The 19306-nt window shown below is 39.7% G+C and overlaps 2 protein-coding genes across 4 annotated transcripts in view; both read left to right on the top strand.

The window, feature by feature from the left end:
• The window catches only part of FYB1 (FYN binding protein 1), a 60933-nt gene extending 52350 nt beyond the window's left edge, over positions 1-8583 (top strand). For 2 of the 3 annotated variants that reach the window (XM_072359461.1, XM_072359463.1), the window contains exons 15-19: positions 1170-1275; positions 1574-1736; positions 5022-5055; positions 6184-6215; positions 6322-6421. In XM_072359461.1, coding sequence (XP_072215562.1) covers positions 1170-1275; positions 1574-1736; positions 5022-5055; positions 6184-6215; positions 6322-6344 — 358 coding nt within the window. In that variant the 3' untranslated portion in view covers positions 6345-6421. Of the gene's footprint in view, positions 1-1169; positions 1276-1573; positions 1737-5021; positions 5056-6183; positions 6216-6321 lie in introns of all 3 variants that reach the window. The other variant, XM_072359462.1, reaches the window with a different exon arrangement.
• A 6985-nt stretch (positions 8584-15568) lies between these two features.
• RICTOR (RPTOR independent companion of MTOR complex 2) overlaps positions 15569-19306 on the top strand; it is a 73525-nt gene continuing 69787 nt past the window's right edge. The window contains exons 1-2 of the mRNA XM_072359627.1: positions 15569-15700; positions 15856-15903. Coding sequence (XP_072215728.1) covers positions 15652-15700; positions 15856-15903 — 97 coding nt within the window. The 5' untranslated portion in view covers positions 15569-15651. The remainder of the gene's footprint in view (positions 15701-15855; positions 15904-19306) is intronic.

Genomic DNA, 19306 nt, shown 5'->3' with positions numbered 1-19306 from the left:
CCCTGTACTGGGAATTCACAGCCATCTCTGGAGAACAGATGTGGTATAAGCATTTCTAGAGCTGACTGCAACTTGTCACATTATGCTATTGCTGATTTATCTCAGGTGGAATTACACACAGATTGCATTACAGTAATCTAGTCTGAAGTATAAAAACAGGACATGGTCCATCTTAGATCTTAATTACTTTAAACATATACATTTGCTATCAGTGAAACAGAATGTAATTCACAGCTCTGATTTTAAATTCCAAGGTATAGCACCAGGAAAGGCAGTTGGGAAGTGAATCCTTTCCATGATCAGCAGTGCAAATCAACATATCAGGAATGTTGTGGGGGGGAGGGTGTAGGAACTTGAAGTGTAATGTAGATTCCCTTGAGCAGCAAATTCTCATGATGGATGCAAGGGATTAATTCATTTATGAAGAACAAAGATGCTCCAGTGACCTCCACAGTGGGGCACGTGTTATTAATTCTACTGCCCTAAGATACCTAGACTTCACAGAAATTGTCCCTTGCTGAAACATTAAAGGGATGAGTATTGATGATATGATAAGATGAAAAGTTCTCACAGATGCAGTAGCTAGAAACATAGAAATATTCTCCATATTCACTGCCGTAATAGATTTATTAACATCAGAACTCATGAAAAAAATGGAAGGAGGGAAGGAGGGAAGGAAGGAAGGAAGGAAGGAAGGAAGGAAGGAAGGAAGGAAGGAAGGAAGGAAGGAAGGAAGGAAGGAAGGAAGGAAGGAAGGAAGGAAGGAAGGAAGGAAGGAAGGAAGGAAGGAAGGAAGGAAGGAAGGAAGGAAGGAAGGAAGGAAGGAAGGAAGGAAGGAAGGAAGGAAGGAAGGAAGGAAGGAAGGAAGGAAGGAAGGAAGGAAGGAAGGAAGGAAGGAAGGAAGGAAGGAAGGAAGGAAGGAAGGAAGGAAGGAAGGAAGGAAGGAAGGAAGGAAGGAAGGAAGGAAGGAAGGAAGGAAGGAAGGAAGGAAGGGATTTTTAACTTCAGTAATCAAATCTGCGTTGTACTGCCCATGTTATTCTTCTAGAGTAAGGGAAGCGTGCTTAAGACGCGTAGAGGGAAATGCAGTTTCTTGAGAACTGCCACAGAGGTTGTCAGTACCTCAGAAGTGTTACTAATTTTATTTCATTTCTAAACTCTTGTTTAAGTTTATCAAAATCTGTGAGTCTTGCAAAAGGCAAATCAGATGAAAAGAATCCGCAAAAGCTTAAAATGATGGAAAGAGAAGAGAAAGAGTTCAGAAAAAAATTCAAGGTAAGTTTTCTTCCCATTGTAATATAAAAACTAAAATATTAATGTAGTATTCTCTAATGTGTTTCTTCTACTTTGTAAACCATCAGTTAGTTTTCCCTTAACAGGTAAAGTGCAACTACTTTTAAGAACAGTGATGTGAACATTTGCAGATGCATAGACATTTATTTGCCTAACTTTCAAAAGTCTGGTAATAAATGAGAATATATTGCTATTAATATGCATGATAATAAGTTCTACATCAATATCTTTTTTTTTTTTTTTTTTTTCCTCTGACATCTTCTTATTTTATTTTTTACAGTTTGAAGGTGACATCAAAGTTCTTTACTCTACTACCACTGTCCAGGATTTGTCCCAAAGAAAGTGGGGATCTAAAGACTTGCAGATTAAGCCAGGAGAGCCTCTTGAAGTTATACAAAGTACAGATGATACCAAGGTGCTGTGCAGAAATGAAGAAGGAAAATGTAAGTTTTAATAACTAGCTGAAGTACGGAATGCATGTGCTATAAATTAAATGGTCTGAGAATATATAACTTGAAACAGGACATTAAAAAAATACCTATTTCCTGCCATACTAGAGCAGAGCGTGTTTGTCTTTGTCTTGTGGTTGACAAGAAATATACTTTGATTATCTCATTATTTTTACTACTTACAGTAGGTCCTCAAGAGTGTTAAGTGTATAAGACCATAGAAAACATAGAACTTTAATAGTCAAGAGATAAAATCATGAGAGAGAACACTTTGCATCAGCTATGATAAGCAGATGTTTTTACTACTTCCATCTTCCTCCATTTTCTAAAAAGCTTGTAGCACCAATAACCCACTAAACCAGGTAAAATAGTAAAATCCTTGCTGCACCCCTTGGAACCATTGCCCATTGATTTCAGCCAAGCGAAGATTGATGATGGTATTCTTGCTCTGGATTCTCAGAGCTGGAATTTAATCTCTTCAGCAGGCAGGGAGGGAAAACTGCTGAGGAGTCTTCCCCTACTGGGCCCCAACTGATCCAAGGCATATGTCCTTGTTGGCATTCCTGCCTGTTTTGGGAGCTGCACAAGGCCTTTCAGTGTTTCTTTGAAACCCTTGGAGAGAGTATGCATTGGCAGAAGTTTTTGCATTTTTTTGGAGAAATCTGGACCATCTACTCTTGGTTTCAGCTTCTTCATGCACTTACATTACAATGCTTTTCAATTCTCCTTGTAGTAATTTCACAGAGTAGACTATGTTCAAAGTGGCAGCATCCTTCCTCTCACCTTTACCTGTTACTGTTAGCTTATGTAGATGACAATCCAAAGCCTTATGCTTCTGAAGAAGATTTGGTCACTTTCTATTTCTTTCCCCTCTGTACTCCTCTGTTACAGTCTGGAGTATAGCCTTCTTCCTGGCAGGCTGACAGGAAGAATTTCTTGCATAACAACACATGTTTTTCAAAATATGGATTGCTTTGGTACAGCTACTTCCCCAAGTGGGGCTGTCAATGCCGCATTTTTTGAAGCGAGATAATAGCAAAGTGGAAATTAGTTCACGTCTGTTTTCTTCACGTAATCTTCAAAGCTTTTCAGATAGTGACAGAAGATACTGCTTTCCTATGCATAAAAGAGCAAAACAAATAAAAATATCTTCTATGAAAGCTTCTGTAAAGATATCTGTCAATTTTCACGTTAGTTAGTAAAATTTGAGTCCTACTTTGTGGAGTTGTGGTTATTTGCTGTAGTTGGAGTGTCCTTATACCTTAAGAGTGCAGTTTTACCTTTTGAAGGCCAGATTGACTGATAATTAAAATTTATAGATGGTTTTGTTGCTTATTCCATTTGGTCTTTAACATACAGAGCTCCTCCACAGCTTCATGCCTGTACAGTTGAAAAATACACAGGTGACTGAAACTACACAGCACTGGGTTCTTTGAAATATGGCAGATTCCATGCAGTTTAATATTTTTAATAGGCAAAAGTTTTAGCAGAACTTATGTAAATATCACATCTTCACAACAGTGAAGGTATAAATACAGGAAGGTTAAGCAACTATTTCCTCTTACATAGCTGCAGTCTAGTCTGAAATTCATAAAACTGTTGTTTGGTTTTCTTAGCAAGAAAAATTTGAATCATTTTCTCAAAGGATATCTGTAATGATTATAAGTTTCAGGTACCATTCGAAATACGGAAACTCATAACTTCCTTAACTGTAGAGTATGCATTGTGGATCAGTGATTCATTTTAAAGTGTTTTTGAACTCACAGTGGCTTTAGCTAGCACAGAAGCTTATACAGAGAGCTATTAAGGTTATTTTTCACTCTATGTGTACTCCCACAACTGCTGAGTAGTAAATGGAAGAAGCTAAAGCAGATTAGTGCAAAATGAAATATTACTATGTGAAAATAATGCATTTCAGGCAAACTTCAGCTCTAGCTCAAGACAGTTTTCCTGATCAATTCAGTGTTTTTACTGTATTAAGGCTGTCGAAGAAGAAACTGCCTATTTGTACTCCTCTGTATAATATTGGCAATTAAATAGCATATTCTGGGGGAAAAAGTATTACATATTTGAATTTATAGTAATATCTAACTATTTTTATGTTGAAGTACACGAAATTTAGTTATATAAGTGTTTGTTTATGGAGAAAAGTAGTGTACAAGAATTAGTGATTATTATTTGCAGTACTACTTGGGATAATAACCTTGCCAGTAAATTAGTGGATCATGTAACAGGGATTTCATAGAGGGAAATTTCACTTAGAACAAAGTAGGTAATGATTCTTTATCTGGACATTCCTGTACATTCTTGGAATAAAAAAAAACAAATACTTTCATGTATCAGAACATTTAATGTGTAGGAGGAAATCGTCTCTTTGAGCAAAAGAGAAAGACCTGAAGATTCATTTAGACTGACTTGCAGGATCACCACCAGATATACCAGCAGAAAACTAATACTTTTGTACCATGCAATGATTCTTCTCAGTGAACAGAGCAGCAGCATCTTCAAGAATGCAAAGGAATTACAGCTAAAGCTAATACATTTATTCTAAAACCAATGAATATGGCACAGTGTGGATTACCAAAAACTATTTAAGCCTCCTAAGAAATAAAATGAGTAAACTTTTATGGCAATTCCAAATGAAACAGAACATGACTTTTTTTTTCTTTTTCTTTTTTTTTTTTTTTTTTTTAACTTAAAACTATTCTAATTTTTTACAAATATACTAATATTTAACTACAAGTATGTAATTACTGTTACAGTTTTCTCTTCGCTTATATATGTTATGGCAGTTGGCAAGTATTTCAGTTGAAGACTTTTACCAAAGGCGATGAATAATATTTTTCCAGGACATTAAGTATGTGAAAGAAGAATTTGTGCAGTTTTATCAGATTTCAGTAGCAATGTAACACAATAATAGTTTAAATCACTACTGAATAGCTTTTCTAAGGTATTTTCAGATATTTACACAAAGATTTTTATCAATTTGATACAGTTAAAGCATTTTTAACTGCCACAGTTAATACTTTTTATCTGGTGTATATATCTTAAAAGACATTTTTGTCCCTGTAGGAGGTCAAGTTATACTAAACAATTAGATAAGAGCAATTAAACAATTAAAACTAAGATGAGTACATATCCAGTGTACACTGTAATACACCGTATGTCATCCTACCTGAAGTAATTAAGAGAAAATGGCATTTCACAAGTGACAGAAAGAGATCAAATATCACACCTGTTTAAATTTAACTAAAATACCTGTGTATTTCAATTTTATAGATGGCTATGTTCTGAGAAGCAATTTAGTTGAGAAGTAAGTACAAAATCATCATTTTGAAATGTTTATTTTAATGTTATGCTTTGTTCTGAACTGTTTGTTAAATAAATGTGAAATCTAATCATTTCAGTGTGTCATCCCAGTGTTATAAATCGAGATACATTTATGGAGTTTTGATTTCTCAAGAATTAGTCACATATATCTAAGCTGGAAATTGTCCAAGACCTCATTCCTCGTTGCTTAACCGTACATTCTGGTTTCAACCACGAAAAACTGCATGAATTAAGTATTATCAGGACTACAATCTATTAATAAAACCAATATTAATGTGATTAAATGCACTGATGCCAATTCCAAATGTTTAACTAAAATGGAACAATTTGTCATAAAGCTTATTTTTATTTCAGTCTTGTTGGGATTGAGCAGAATTGGCTCCACGTTGCTGAGAATAATTTTGTGGTTCTAATCCAAAATCTTCGTCATACAGAGCCTCTCCATTTCCTTCAGTGTGCTTTGTGTTAGGTCTCTAAATATTAAATCAGATGTCAATTTTAGAATTCAGGCCTGCAAACACTTACACTTGGGCTTAGCTTACACATATAAATAGCCTTATTGGCTTCCAGGCAACTGTTCAAGTGTCTGAGTGACATATTTTGAAAATTCTTTCTTAGAGAATGATTATCATGCATAGAAGTTACGTAAATTCATTATCCAAAAATCTGCTTTTCCAAGATTATTACCACATATCCAAATACAGAAACAAATAAGCATTTTAGCTCTGTACTGATTTTTTTTTTTTTTTTTTTTTTTTTTTAATTATATTTCAAAATTTTGATTCAAAGAAACCCATTTGGTCTTTCATTCTGAATGGGACTGTTACTATGAGCTTGTTGGAACTGCTATTTTAAAACATCCTTTAACAGAGCAAGCCTTTCTCTTTAGGAACTAAACACAGCTTTGCCCTTTGCTGAAACTCTTCTGTCTTTACCTACTTGCTCAGTGCTGTTTCATTACAATACAGGTAGCACTTTCCTAACCAGAAAATAATCTATATGACAGTGTGTCTGAACCATAGTGCTACAGCATTTCATATCTGTAGGCAGATAGTAACACTGATGTTTCAATTTGAAATACATTTTTTTTCTTTCTCTTTTTCTAACACAGCGATGGAGAGATTTATGATGACATTGGTGAAGGTATGTTGAGCATTCCAATCATTACAATAATATATTAAATTGCAATTAATTATCCTTGAGTCAAAGTACTAAATGCTGATCTTTCTGCATTCTATTTCCATTTCAGATTGCATCTATGATAACGACTAATGCAGAATTCTGTGAGAGTAAGAGCTTCATCGAAGACCAAAATCTATTCTGGACTTCTACTAGTCAAGCAAGAGAAGTCATTAAAGATTATTATAAGTTAATTGCTTATGCTCTTCTAAATGTACAAAATTTGCTTTGCATTTTTTATAATTTCAGGGTTTTGTCCTCAGTTACTTTGTAAGATATTTGTGTTGCCTTTTATGAGAGCAATTCAAATGTGGGGAAAACAATCTGAAACTAAAGTTACCATCTTCCACTTCCATTCTACAGTGTTGACAATCCTCATAAAAACAATTCTTCAACTAGCTATGCCCAAAAAGGCCAACTCGGGTCTACAAAGGATACAAAGGACAACAAACCCTGTGAACAAGTGTTACTCTAGCTCCATTTTAACAAACTCCAGGGACTGCCACTCTGGGTATGACAGCATCCTGAAAAGATGCTTCCTTTGGGGATAACATCCTGTTGTGAAAACAGGAAATCAAAGGTGTGCATCAGAGTATGAGTTGCTCACCTGCTTTTCCAACTGCAAACGTGTTAGCTACACTGACATGTACAGCCATGTGCTTTCATTGCTAAAATTTCCTTATCTGTGTTGTGCCAGTGATAAATTACCAATTTCTAAAATTGCCTTTATTTTGTAAGCACTTTTTGGCTATCATAACATTAACAGTAAAACATTAATAATAAGTTATGTTACATACTGCACTCTGAGATATGAGCCATGGAAACGTCTGCTTTACAGTGTAGTGTTGCTTTAAATATCTTTAAAATGCTTAGGTTAAGATTTAGTTTCTTAGTAGTTTAAATATATATTGCTGTCACTATAATATCTTAGACATTAAAGTGGACATACACACTTCCAAATGGGTTGGAAATAATTTCTAGATTTAAAAAATATATTTATTGATGCTATCTTTATCTTCTAGCTATTTTTTAAAAAGATTTTTTTATTTTTTTTACATTGGGCTTGTTGGAATAAGGGTATATAAATTAGACATTTCCAGGCTAATTCATTGTGGAGACAGTATTTATTCCTAAAGTAGCCATGATAATTAATGGTGCTTTTATCTGAATGAGCAGATAGCAAAACAATTTAAAATGGATGCGTGAACCATAATCACTTTGGACTTGCTTGTGTATCAGAACTCACTGGAAATCCAAAGCTTACAGTGAACTCCCAGTAAAGAGCGTAATCATGTACAGAAAACAGAATCTATTTATACTGCTTTTGCTGTTTTGCAAGATAATCAAAAATTTATCAGAACCAACATAGCTAGATCAGAAAGTCCTCCTTGACAATCAAGTCTCCACTAATCCTCAGGAGCAGAAATGATACTATTATGCAAAACAGTGCAATGCAGCAAGTTGTTAAGTGAGGCATAATGAAAAACATTTTGGCTCTGTTGAAATCAGAATTTTGGACTCAATTTCAGTCCTGAGTCCTCAATCTCAGAGCTCAGATTTCATCTTACACAAGTGCCTTTTACTGATATGTCTATCTCTAAGTAAGAAAAATACTATGATAGCAAACATGACATAAATTGTAGGAATAATATCTATATTTAAAATCACTGATAATACACAGAAAATCTATAAGCAATCTTGATTTTTCAGTTCTATATTTACTGTTAAAATCAGCATCCAGACATGCAAGCACCAATTTTTTGTGTAAACATCAGCACCTGCACCCAAATTTAAAACAAGACCCTTTAAGTTAAATACAGTGAATGTGTCTTAGCTGCTGGTGGTTATTTTTTCTGGGGATTTCTGCTGGGTACGTACACTGGGAAGGCAATGTGACAAGGAACTGGAACAAATTCCAGTTTCAAACTTCAGACGTTCAGAAGTACATGACCCCTTGCCAGCTGAAAACATGATAGATATTTTCATGCTTTACATAGTTAATTAAAATAAAGAGTTTGTGTTAAATTTCAAAATAAATATGCCCAATCTTTTATTAGTTTCAAATAATTGTAGAACTCAGTGTATTGCAGTAGGATCAACAAAGGAACTTTCCTTCTGTATGTACTTTATCTTGCATTAAAGAACCTTGGAAGCACACAAACCTCTTCTGTTCCCCTGCATAGAAATGAACTTTCTTCTTTGTAAGATCTGTTGGCTATGCATTTGAACAGCTTTACCATTTTCATAACTTCAATGTGTTTCTTTGTTGACTCTCTACTGATATTACAGTGCAGTAGATCATTGTAAGAAATAATAATAAGATACTTAAAGCAAAAATAAAAAATAAAAAAAATGCATTCTTTGATATATAGTGTGATCGGCACAGGTTATTGAAGTGTGGTCCACAATAAATTTTTCATTACTTTGCCAGTGCCATTAGCTGGATACAGTTTGTTTTGGGTTTTTGTTTTGTATTGTTTTTCTCCTGAACAAATGTGTTCTTTCTCCCAAGAGATGTGGGCACACCATCTTCTGCCAAGCCAGAACAGCAATAGCTGAAAAATAACTTCTGGAAATTATCACCGGGCAGTAGACAGAGTGAAAATAAACTTTATTATTGCTGCAATGGAAGCACAGCTACAATGTGGCATTTGTTTGTCAGTAATTGCTATTCAGAAAGTGATATGTAAGCAGAAAGGCTTCCAGACAGAAAAATGTACTACTTAGTCTATTTAATAAAGGTTATATTTTAAGGCTTTCTCACCAGTAATTTGTTACAGAATCTTCCAAAATTCATAAAGAAACAAAAGGAAAACTATTCTCTATTTTTCCCTCTCCAAACTCTGTCTATAATCCTGGAGTATTTGGTAGTGCTTACTAAAACATTCAGTACAGAAAACACCAAAATATTGGGGGAAAAAAAAAAAAAAAAAAGAAGAAGAAGAAGCAGGCTTCAGCATGAACACCCCAACTGAGTTAAATAGCACTGCTTTCCATCCCAGTTGTACCTCCATGGTGTTCTGGTAAACAAGCTAAGCAAAACAAAAAGCAGGGTTTTTTTTCCCTCTGATTCAGCAGCTACGGAGCATTTTCCCTGCTTTTACCGCAGGCTTTTCCCTGGGCTGCAGGAATGCCACTGATCTCCCGTGCATTCCTGCCTAAGAGGTTTATATTTTCGATCCTCATAATTGCAGATCCCCTGTCTACTCCTCCCTCGGTGGTAACAAAACCCTCCTCTATGTGCGATCCTCTTACATAATCTGCCTCAGCAGCAAAGATGGGTTCTTTCGGGAGGGGAAGGAAATGCATTGCAGGAGCCCAGATTCAGCGGGTTAAGGATGAAGCACCTCATTGCTTTACATAGCTCTCCATCCCTACTGCCAAGGAACCAGGAGGTGGTCCAGTCAAAGGGTCCATCCCCAGCACCCCCATTGGGCAGGAGACCTCTCCCCACTGCTCAGCCTGGCTGCAGCACCACTTAGTGCCACTTGTACAACATGATGGTCCCAGATCCCCTTCTTTGCTGGGTGGAGCAAAACAACAAGGAGCTAACATAGCTTTTAGTCTTTGCACTTAGATCAGCTCCTGAACATGTGTAGAATTTGTTGAATTATCTCTATTTGCCTCCCATTGCACCATTTGGAGAGAATGGATTAAGCTGTTATTAAATGTACAAAGTTTCACGCTCAAGGGTTTTTATATCACAGACCTTGCTGAAAAGAACACAGGAAACTATTTTCATTCCTAATGCACTTAGAAACATTGCTTAATCTTAGTACGTTCACTGTTGGGCACAAAGAAAGTATGCAAAATGTCAACACATACATGAATGAAACGTGAATTAAGTGGATACCAGAGGTCTCAGGAAACACTATCATTCATGGTACTTCAGCAGTATCACAAATTCCACAGCCCAAGCAGCGTGAGACTGACAAAGAAGAAAAAAATCAGTACCAGCTTTTTTCCCCTCCCTTTTAATTCTCTTTTTGGCCCGATTCCTGATTCCCAAGTCCTTAGCAGGAAAAGCCACCTGCTCCCTTGTTGGCACATGTGGGCTTCGGGTGGGAAATGCACACGGATTGCCAGCATGGGGCACAGGGCCCCCGACCCCTCCTTGCTCTGCCTGAGGGCATGCCATGCCCCCATCCCAGCTCTCCGTCCTGCTACCCAGCTCTCTCAGGTAAGCCAAAGACCAAATGACAGATTGAATACCTTGCTTTCACAATTACTTCCTCTTCCTTACAGTTATTCCTCTTTTCCTCAAGCCTCTGACCACGGCACTGTGTCCTTTGCTACTCTGTTTCCCTGTTCCTTTCCCTTTTCATTTCATTGGGCTCTTCCCCTACTTCTGCTTTCCTGCCCTGGCGCTTGAAATTTTGTCTCATTTTTAAAGGTTGCTCAGTCAAAACGCACATTTTTGGAACAAGATGCCCAACTCCATGCTTGACACCAAGCAAAGGTTCTCTGCTGTGCCAACAGCTGAGAAGAGTTTAAAGGTTCTTGTGGTTGTGACCTATGCTATTTTTGCCATAGAGCTTCAAATTAGACCAGACAGAATTTGAGGAGGTTTTTTGCAGTAATTAGGTTGAGATGCTGTATGTAAGTAAATCAAACTACTTGGAGCTTGAATAAAAACTAATAAATTGACCTAATCTAAATAAACCCAAATGTTTCCAGCTGGGGGGTTGGAGACTGATGATTTTTACAGCCCCTCCCAACCAAAGCCATTCTATGATTCTATGATACGATTCTGTGATTTCCTAACGGAAAGCAAGCCATATAATGGTACAGACCTTTTTGGCCAAGGCTCAATTTAAAATATAACGATAACTAAAACTTAAAGAAAAATAAAAAAAAAAAAAAAAAAAAAAAAAAAAAAGAAAGAAAAAACAAAACAAAACTTTGCTGCCATAGAGATTTTGAATCAACTGGTGATAAATTATGCATATGTATATCTTCAGCCCTGCAATTGGGATTTATTTGGACTGAAACCCTCGACAGCTGTGTTTTTTTTCCTCAGGTCTAATTAATATGCTAACCATACACAGACTGAACACCTGTTGCTTTTCACAGCTTCAACAGGATTATGCAGCACAGAATGCTGTGAAAAATCTGACATGAATGGGTGCTTAAATGAGAGGTTGCACTAATTAACCATCCAGTTAGCAACCTGCCCAGTTAATCAGGAAGACTTGTTGCATCACTTGACATGTTGTTATTCTGCAGCTGGTTATTGTTGCTTTACTATGCCACTTATTGCTGCTTTTGCATAATTTTCTGCTATGTTCTCCATGTTAGCTTTTTAATTCCTTCCATTACTGGCTAATGAGGAAATAACATTTTACCCAGCTGCAATCAATTCAAATTCTATTAATTTTTTTTTTAATCTATTTATTTATTTATTTTTTATTTTTTTTACTTTTGGTTGGATTTGAAGTTACTGCATTCATGAACTTAGATCAAAATCAGAGTGACTCCAGAAGAACATGTTAATTGTTTTTCTTTAGCCAAATAATTTTGCTGCTGCAAACTGTCTTATTGTTAATTATTGTTTTATGCTGTATAATTCTGTAACCGCAAAGATATATTGAACGCCTTTTCCATAAAAATATATGTAGAAAGGCACCATTTGGATTGTGTTTGGGAAGACTAGTATAGGAATGTATTAGGGATACACCACTTTCATCAAGAAAGCAATCAAACCTCAAAGAGCAAAGCCGGTGGGAAAATCCTTGCAGGGAGCAAGCTGCAAATTGCCCCTCACTTTTTGTCCAGGCAGCTCGGTGAATGTGTGGCCGTTATTCATCCAGATGAAAAGCTGGCAAGCTGTGGGTCTTAACGCTCACCTCAAAACAATCAGCATCCACGCACACCTCACGGTGTTTTTGCATGGTCTCTGCTCAGCCACACACTGACCACAGCCTGGAGCTCAAGCGTGGTGACTGTGCTTGTTCTGGTCACTTAAAGCAGGACTCGGAGCAGTTCTGGGCACTGGACCACAATGTTCTCAGCAGCCAGATTGGCTGAAGTGGAAATTTTTTGCTCAAGACAGCTGCAGAGTCCTGAGGACCCCTTCCCTTTCCTGTACATCAAATTCAGACAGGGTTCTTAGCAGAACTTTCCCACATTCATATTTTCTTAGATCCTCTGGCATAATCCAATGCAAAAAGGCACTTCCCGGGAAAACAGCTGCTTTAGCTGACCCTTTTCTGTCCCATGTGACAACCAAGCTGCTTTCAAGGTATTTCTTTCCTGGGATGGTGGTTTCCCTACACCTTCCATTTCACTGTCAGTTCTTCTTGACAGTGGAAAATAGGGTTGAAGTCTCATCCTTTCTAAAGTATATGGGTAGACTTTGTGAGAAGAAAAAGTCAGAACAAAGAGAGTAATTACGAAGTCCTTGCTAACAGTATAGAGATAGCAAAAGAAGCAAAGATTTTTCTTAAACCTTTTTGTCTCATTCACTGTTTTTTTTTTTTCTCTTCCTCTTCAGCCCATTGTCATTCAGGATTTTATGTCTATCTAAAACAAATTCCATGATACTGAAAATTAAGGAGGATTATTACTAACATAATTAGGAGAGACAAAGTGCAACAAATCCATATCGTTGTAGCTCACTTGAGTTCAGAAAGCTAACATCTTATCTGTGTGGCTTGATTTATGTTTTTCTGTTTGTTTTTCTTCTCTTTCTACATGCCTATGAAGCTGCAGCTGGGGTAAATTGCACATTTCCAGTCACTTCCACAGTGTTTCAGTAATTTCAGCCACCCAAGACTCTGCCCTCACCTCATCTCTGGTGCCTGCATTTCTTTGACCCTAAACAAGTGGGAAAGAACTTTTCCTGTATCTTCATGCTAGGTTTTAAACCCTGAACATTTATAGCTCTGGTAGCAGCATTCTCTACAGCATATTGCAGGACCCTAGTAGCTACACAAATGCTATTGCTACCATAATCTCATATATGAGGAGACAAAAAATTACAATCTTCTCATTAGAAAATGATGGAAGAAAGGCGTTTCTTCATGAGTCTCTGTCATGCAAAGAAGGAAATCAAAGGAAAATCAAAGGAGCTTATTTTCCATGTGGCTATTAAAACATTTTATTTCTTTGCTTAATTATGGACAATAACAGGCAAAACTAATAAATTAAATAGACTGCCTTATGTGGATAAATCTGTGACACAGAAATCACTGGACTGGTGAAGACATTCATCACCTTGGTATTAATTCCACCGCCATCCCACCAAATCAACAACATAACTGTTCTGTGTTGCTTTGTTCTGTTCGCCCCAGTCCTCCCTTCCCAGATAGTTTACAGGTATGTGTAGAAATGTATGTAGAAATGTAGTATGCCGGCAAGGAATCAAAAACAATTTTTTTTTTCTTGTTATTCTTTCCCCACATTTAATAAAGGAAAGAACAGAAAGAAAATCTCCAGAAGAAGGCCTCAAAATGCCCTCTGGCAGACTGAGGACTCCTCATACAGCTATAGCCTTGACATTTGAAGGGCCACACTTCCTTCCGCAGCATGCTTTTTTATCTTCTTCTTGTGTGGAGCTCCATAAGTGATAGTTAAGACTGGTGCATCCTTGCTGTTCTGCATTTTCTAATATAAATATATATATATATATATATATATATACACAATACACTATACAAATATATACAATATAATATACATTATAATTATACAAAATACTATATATATATATATATATATATATATAATTTACACTCCAAACTATCGTGTAGCCTTATGTGTTCCCACTCATACGTGATATTGGGACATTATTTCACCTGTCAGAATCAGAGACGACCTGAATTTTACCTGCATAACTCTACTTAATTAGGGAAAACAGGGGAAGAAACAAACAAACAAAAACAAGCAAAGAGTTCAGAGAACTATTTTGATTATTAAACAGTGTCACCTTTCTGCAGGCACAAAATGCTAGAAGAGTCAGCTGGAGTTTAAATATCACTCCAACAAGTTTTGATGTCCATGCTGGAAAACGTTTTTCTATCACAAAGCAGTGTGTTTGTCTGACCGTGTATCTATTAGGGAAGAATTAAGTACTGCATGGTACCAGCGCTTCACACACATTACAAGTTCAAGTCCAACTGAAAAGCTTAAGACAAGGCCAGCACTCCACAGTGCTTCAAAGCTGATGTGAAATTAATGAGTCCCAGCAGCACCTCTAGTAAACAGGATGCAGTATTACGACCAGAAACGGTGGTTAATTTGGCATTTTCAGGAAGTCAAGAGTTCCCTGAACATGAAATTTCAAAGGGAACCCCTGAGGCATATTGATGAAACCATTAAAGCAAGTCTGCTTCACTTTGGTCTTGTGTTAAGCATGAATGAGATCTTATTATTTCTACCCTTAAATTCTGTGAACCCGGAATCCACCAAGGACATTAGTCTCTTGTTTAATAAGCAAAGATTGAAATAGGAAATTGTGGAAGAAGGCTTTCTAGACTAAATAAAGGTGACATAATCCTATTAAAATAAGGTTCTCATATGCATATCATGAGCTGCAATGCCAGAAAGTCGAAAGGAATGCCGCAACCTCTCCGCTCTGGCTGCAGAGACAGCTACTTTTAACCACCGAAGTCAGTATTAATTTTTAGAACATCAGTTTTTAGTGTGGTAGTTTAGGATCTGAACTGAAAGACAACCCATGACAAGGAGGGAAAGCCAAAGCACTGAAACTCACTGCAGTTGGTGGATCTATGCCTGTAGGGCCTATCCTGCACTTCAGTGTGTGCTGCAGCTGCCCAGAGCCAGGGTAGGGAGTGCACGTAGGGTGGGTTTCTGCCTGGAAAAGACAAGCAGGTGTAGGATAATCTCTGGGCCTTCTTTCAGCGTAAGCATTTCACACATACGCTGATTTTATTAACAAATCTCAGGGAAACAAACAGATCCGCGCTTGAGACCGCAGGGACCCACTGCAACTAAAACAGAGCGATGAAGGGATATTATTTTCCTTTTTGTTCTTCATTGCTGCACACACAGCGCACACCCGGGATGCGCGCTGCCACCCGTCATCCCACGAGCCACCACGGGGCAAGCGCAGCTGTAGAAAAACGAAAACCGAGCACAAAAACCTCAATAATAATAATAATAATGAAACACCCAGAAACACCCTCTCCTGAGGGCCGGGCCTGCCCACCCCGCGGGGCTCGGCCCGAGGCCGGCGCTGACAGCGCGAGGCCCACGGCCACCCCATCCCCCTTCCTCAGCCGCCCCCGCGCTGCTCCCGCCGGCGGCGCGACGGGGGGGGAGGCGGGAAGGCGGGAGGCGGGGCGGGGCGGAGGCGCCGTACGCGGCCGTGGCGGCTCCGCGGAGCTTTTCTCGCGAGAGCGGGCGAGGTTTCCGGTGTTGTGACTGCGGGGCCGTAAACATGGCGGTGAGCCTCCGCGCCCGCTCGCTGAGGCACCTCCGCATCCGAGGTAAGGCGCCCGGCCGGGCCGCGCCGCCTGATTCCCGGCGCCCCGCGGTCCCTCTCACCCGCCCTCCTCCCCCTCGCCTCCTCCTTCTGTCTTCCCTTGGCTCTTTTCTCGCCGCCCGCCTAACGCGCTCTCCGCTTCTCTCCCCGTCTCCGCAGGTCGCAACGACAGCGGCGAGGAGAACGTCCCCCTCGATCTCAGCCGAGGTACGGCCCGGGGGCGGTGGGATGCGGGTCGCCGTCTGTTCCCTCGCCACGTCCCGCCGAAGGGAAGCGGCCTGCAGCTCGGGGCCGGCCGAGGGGCCTGGATGCTGCACCGGGGGGCTCGGGGAGCGGGGCGGGGAGAGCGGGACGCGGCGGCGGGAGCTGCCGGCGGGCTGTAGGGAGCGGGATTGGCTGTGGACGGAAACCTGTGCGCAGACCCGCACCCTGAGGAGACGGCAGGGTAGCCCTGGGGGCGCCTCCGCGGCTGCGGATGGAGTCGCAGCGCAGCCAGGGGCCGGGCGGGCGCCCTGGAGGTTCCCCGCTGCTGCTCCCGCGGCCGCGCGTGTGGGTTTGCTGCAGCTGAGCTGGCCGCTCTGAGGTCCCCACTGCAGTGTTGGAGGCATTCGTCTGCCACTTGTCTGCCGACCTGCCCTGCTACCCGCTGCTCTCGGAAGTACGCGGGGGATGAGAGGAAGGAAACAACAATAACGTGCTACACATTAACTAGTTCCCGCTTAGACAAATAACAGCTTGTTCCTTACCTGAAAGTATTGTCTTGCTGCATGCTGGTGGGAGGGCCGGGCTCTCCCAAGAAGCAGGATAAATGCAGGAAACAAACTGCCTTCAGCAGCAGCAAGCCTCCTGTGGGCAGAAGATCTTTGTCTGAGGCAGGGGATAAAGTAGGAGCTTGCAGTACTTTATTGCTCAGTGCTAGGGCAGCTGCACTCATGAATAGGTCCATTTTGCAAGGAGCTAGACAAGGAAGTAACATAATCAATGAGCTGAAAGCAGGCTGATACAATCTACCTAGACTTCAGCAAAGGCTTTAGCACTGTTTCCAACCGTATTCCCCTGGCAAAGTTGGCAGCCTAAGGCCTGGATAGCTACAATCTGCTGGGTAAAGAACTGGCTGCATGGCCAAGCCTAAGGAGTGATGGTAAATGAAGTTAAATCCAGCTGGTGTTCCCTAGGGGTCAGTAGTGAGGCCTGTCCTGTTCAGTATCTTTATTGATGACTTGAATGAGGACATTGAGTGCACCCTCAGCAAGTTTGCAGATGACACCAAGCTAGGAGGAAGTGTTGGTGTGCCTCAGGCTAGGATGGCCCTACAGAGGGATCTAGACAGACTGGATTTCTGGCTGAGGCCAGTGGGATGAAGCTCCCAAGACCAAGTGCTGGATCTTCAATTTAGTCACAATAACCCCAGGCAGTGCTGCAGGGTTGAGGCAGAGTGGCTGAAACAGTGTGCAGAGAAAAAAGGACTTGGGGGCATTGGTTTGGTGCTCAGCTGAACATGATCCGGGTGGCCAAGAAGGCCAACAGTATCCTGACTTGTATCAGAAACAGCGTAACCAGCAGGAGCAGGGAAGTGGTCATCCCCCTTACTCAGCTCTGGTGAATCTCCAGCTTGAGAACTGTGTTTAGTTTTGGACCCCTCAGTACAAGAAAGACATCAGTGCCACAGATTGTGTCCAGAGAAGGGCAGTGAAGCTGGTGAGGGCAGTGGAGCACGAGCCTTAGGAGTTGCAGCTGGGGGAACTAGGATTGTTCAGTGTGGAGAAGAGGAGGCTTAGGGGAGACTTTATTGGTCTCTACAACTACCTGAAAAGAAGTTTGTGGTGAGATGGGGGTTGGTCTCTTCTAGATAACAGTGAAAGAATTAGAGTGAATGGCCTTAAGTTGCACTGGGGAGATTCACATTGGCTATTAGGAAAAACTTCTCTGAAAGGGTGGTGGGAGCTAGAATAGACTGTCCAGGAAGGTGGCTGAGTCATTGGAGGCATTCAAGAAGCATTTAGATGGGGTACTAAGGGACATGGCTTAGTAGGCAATATTGATGGTAGGTGGGCAGTTGGACTGGATTACCTTGGAGGCCTTTTCCAACCTTACTGATTCAGTGTGTGAATTCTGCATAAAGGAAGTATTAATACTGGCAGTATCAATAGTGCTTTCAGCTTGAAGTTGGGCCGTATCAACAGTTTCACCTCTAAATCTGTTCCCTTTTTTTTTTTTTTTTTTGCTACTGTTTATTTTTAGAATTTTATTCTTAAGCAGTTTTACCTTGGACTGAAAGCTATCTGTGTCTGTATGTATCTAATTTAGAAATGCATTTAGTTCTTGGGAAAAGTTCTGAGTTCTTTTCAGTTTAAAGGAGCAGCATCTTGTGTTCTACCTCCTCATCATGACATGGACACTATTGCTTTAGTGTCTTTAACATTAAAACCAGTGTAGCTTCATCATCAGAATGTGGGACTAAGGCTTAATAGTCCAAACACGTTACACAGCTGTTACTGTAAATAGTGTTATCTGTTTATGAAATTCACAGAATCAGGATTTTAATGAATGTGTTTAGTAACTTTACATTGTGTAACACTGAGTTGTTCTGATGTGTATTGTTCTTCACAAAATTTAAATGTGGGAGTGGTGACTTTTAGATCTGTTGGAGATCTTTTACTCAGAATTCAAAAGGCAACTGTAATAAGACTTCTTTTCTTCCATTAGGTGTTTAAGCCACCTAGTAATGCCAATTAACCCTTATCAAAAGTGAGGGCTTTGATTGGTTTGGAGAAAAACACTGGCTATATGATATAGAGAATCCTGAATATAAAGCTAAAATACAAATGAAAATGACTCAGTGAGAAGTTAGTTCAGCTAGGAGATAGCCTGATTCCCTCACTGAACACACAATCAATGTTCTTTTTCTACTGTTAACAGTAGTTACATGAGCAATTAGTTTAAATATTTTAAATTCCCATACCCCTGTATACTTACACTGTTTAGATTGACTCTGTTGAGGTGATGGTCGTTTTCCCACAAGGCTCACATTTTTAGTGACTTAAAATAATATTCTGTTGTTTTTTGTTTCCCCAGGCAACTAACTTTGTGTTGATTAACATGGAATGTCTGAATTGGGTGAAGTAGAAAATTGCCATCAACATGTGTCAACCATATACTTTAGCTGCAGTGATCTTCTTGTTATCAATACGTGAACTCCAATTAGTATTGCCCTGTGTCAGGGAGGTTCTTGTGTAGTGAGGGTTTGAGAAAAAAGACTTGGCATACAAATCAGACTTTTAGGAGTCCATAGCTGTGGACTGTTTAAGGGGCCAGTGCTGTTATTAAGTGTTTCAGAACTAAGAATAGGTGAAGGGAGTGTGCTAGCCTAGCTTATGCTGCTTTGGGTTCTGCTTCTTTCTGTCTGTTAAGGCAGTAGTTCTCAAGGAATACCTTGCTGCATGGAAAGCTGGTCTGTCTTTTTCCGATCTTTCTGTTCCTCTCTGCTGCTGTTGTTGAGGGTTACCAACATTTCCCAGAACGCACTATGTAGTTTGCTTATTATGTTGTTTTTATCATGCCTAGTGTAGTGGATTTCATTCCTTGGAGCTTTATAGCATTCTGCATTTAA

Source organism: Excalfactoria chinensis, chromosome Z (genome assembly GCF_039878825.1).
Source record: "Excalfactoria chinensis isolate bCotChi1 chromosome Z, bCotChi1.hap2, whole genome shotgun sequence".
Classification (NCBI taxonomy): Eukaryota; Metazoa; Chordata; class Aves; order Galliformes; family Phasianidae; genus Excalfactoria; species Excalfactoria chinensis.
Note: the sequence above shows the minus strand (reverse complement) of the source record. Positions and strands in the feature narration are given on the sequence as shown.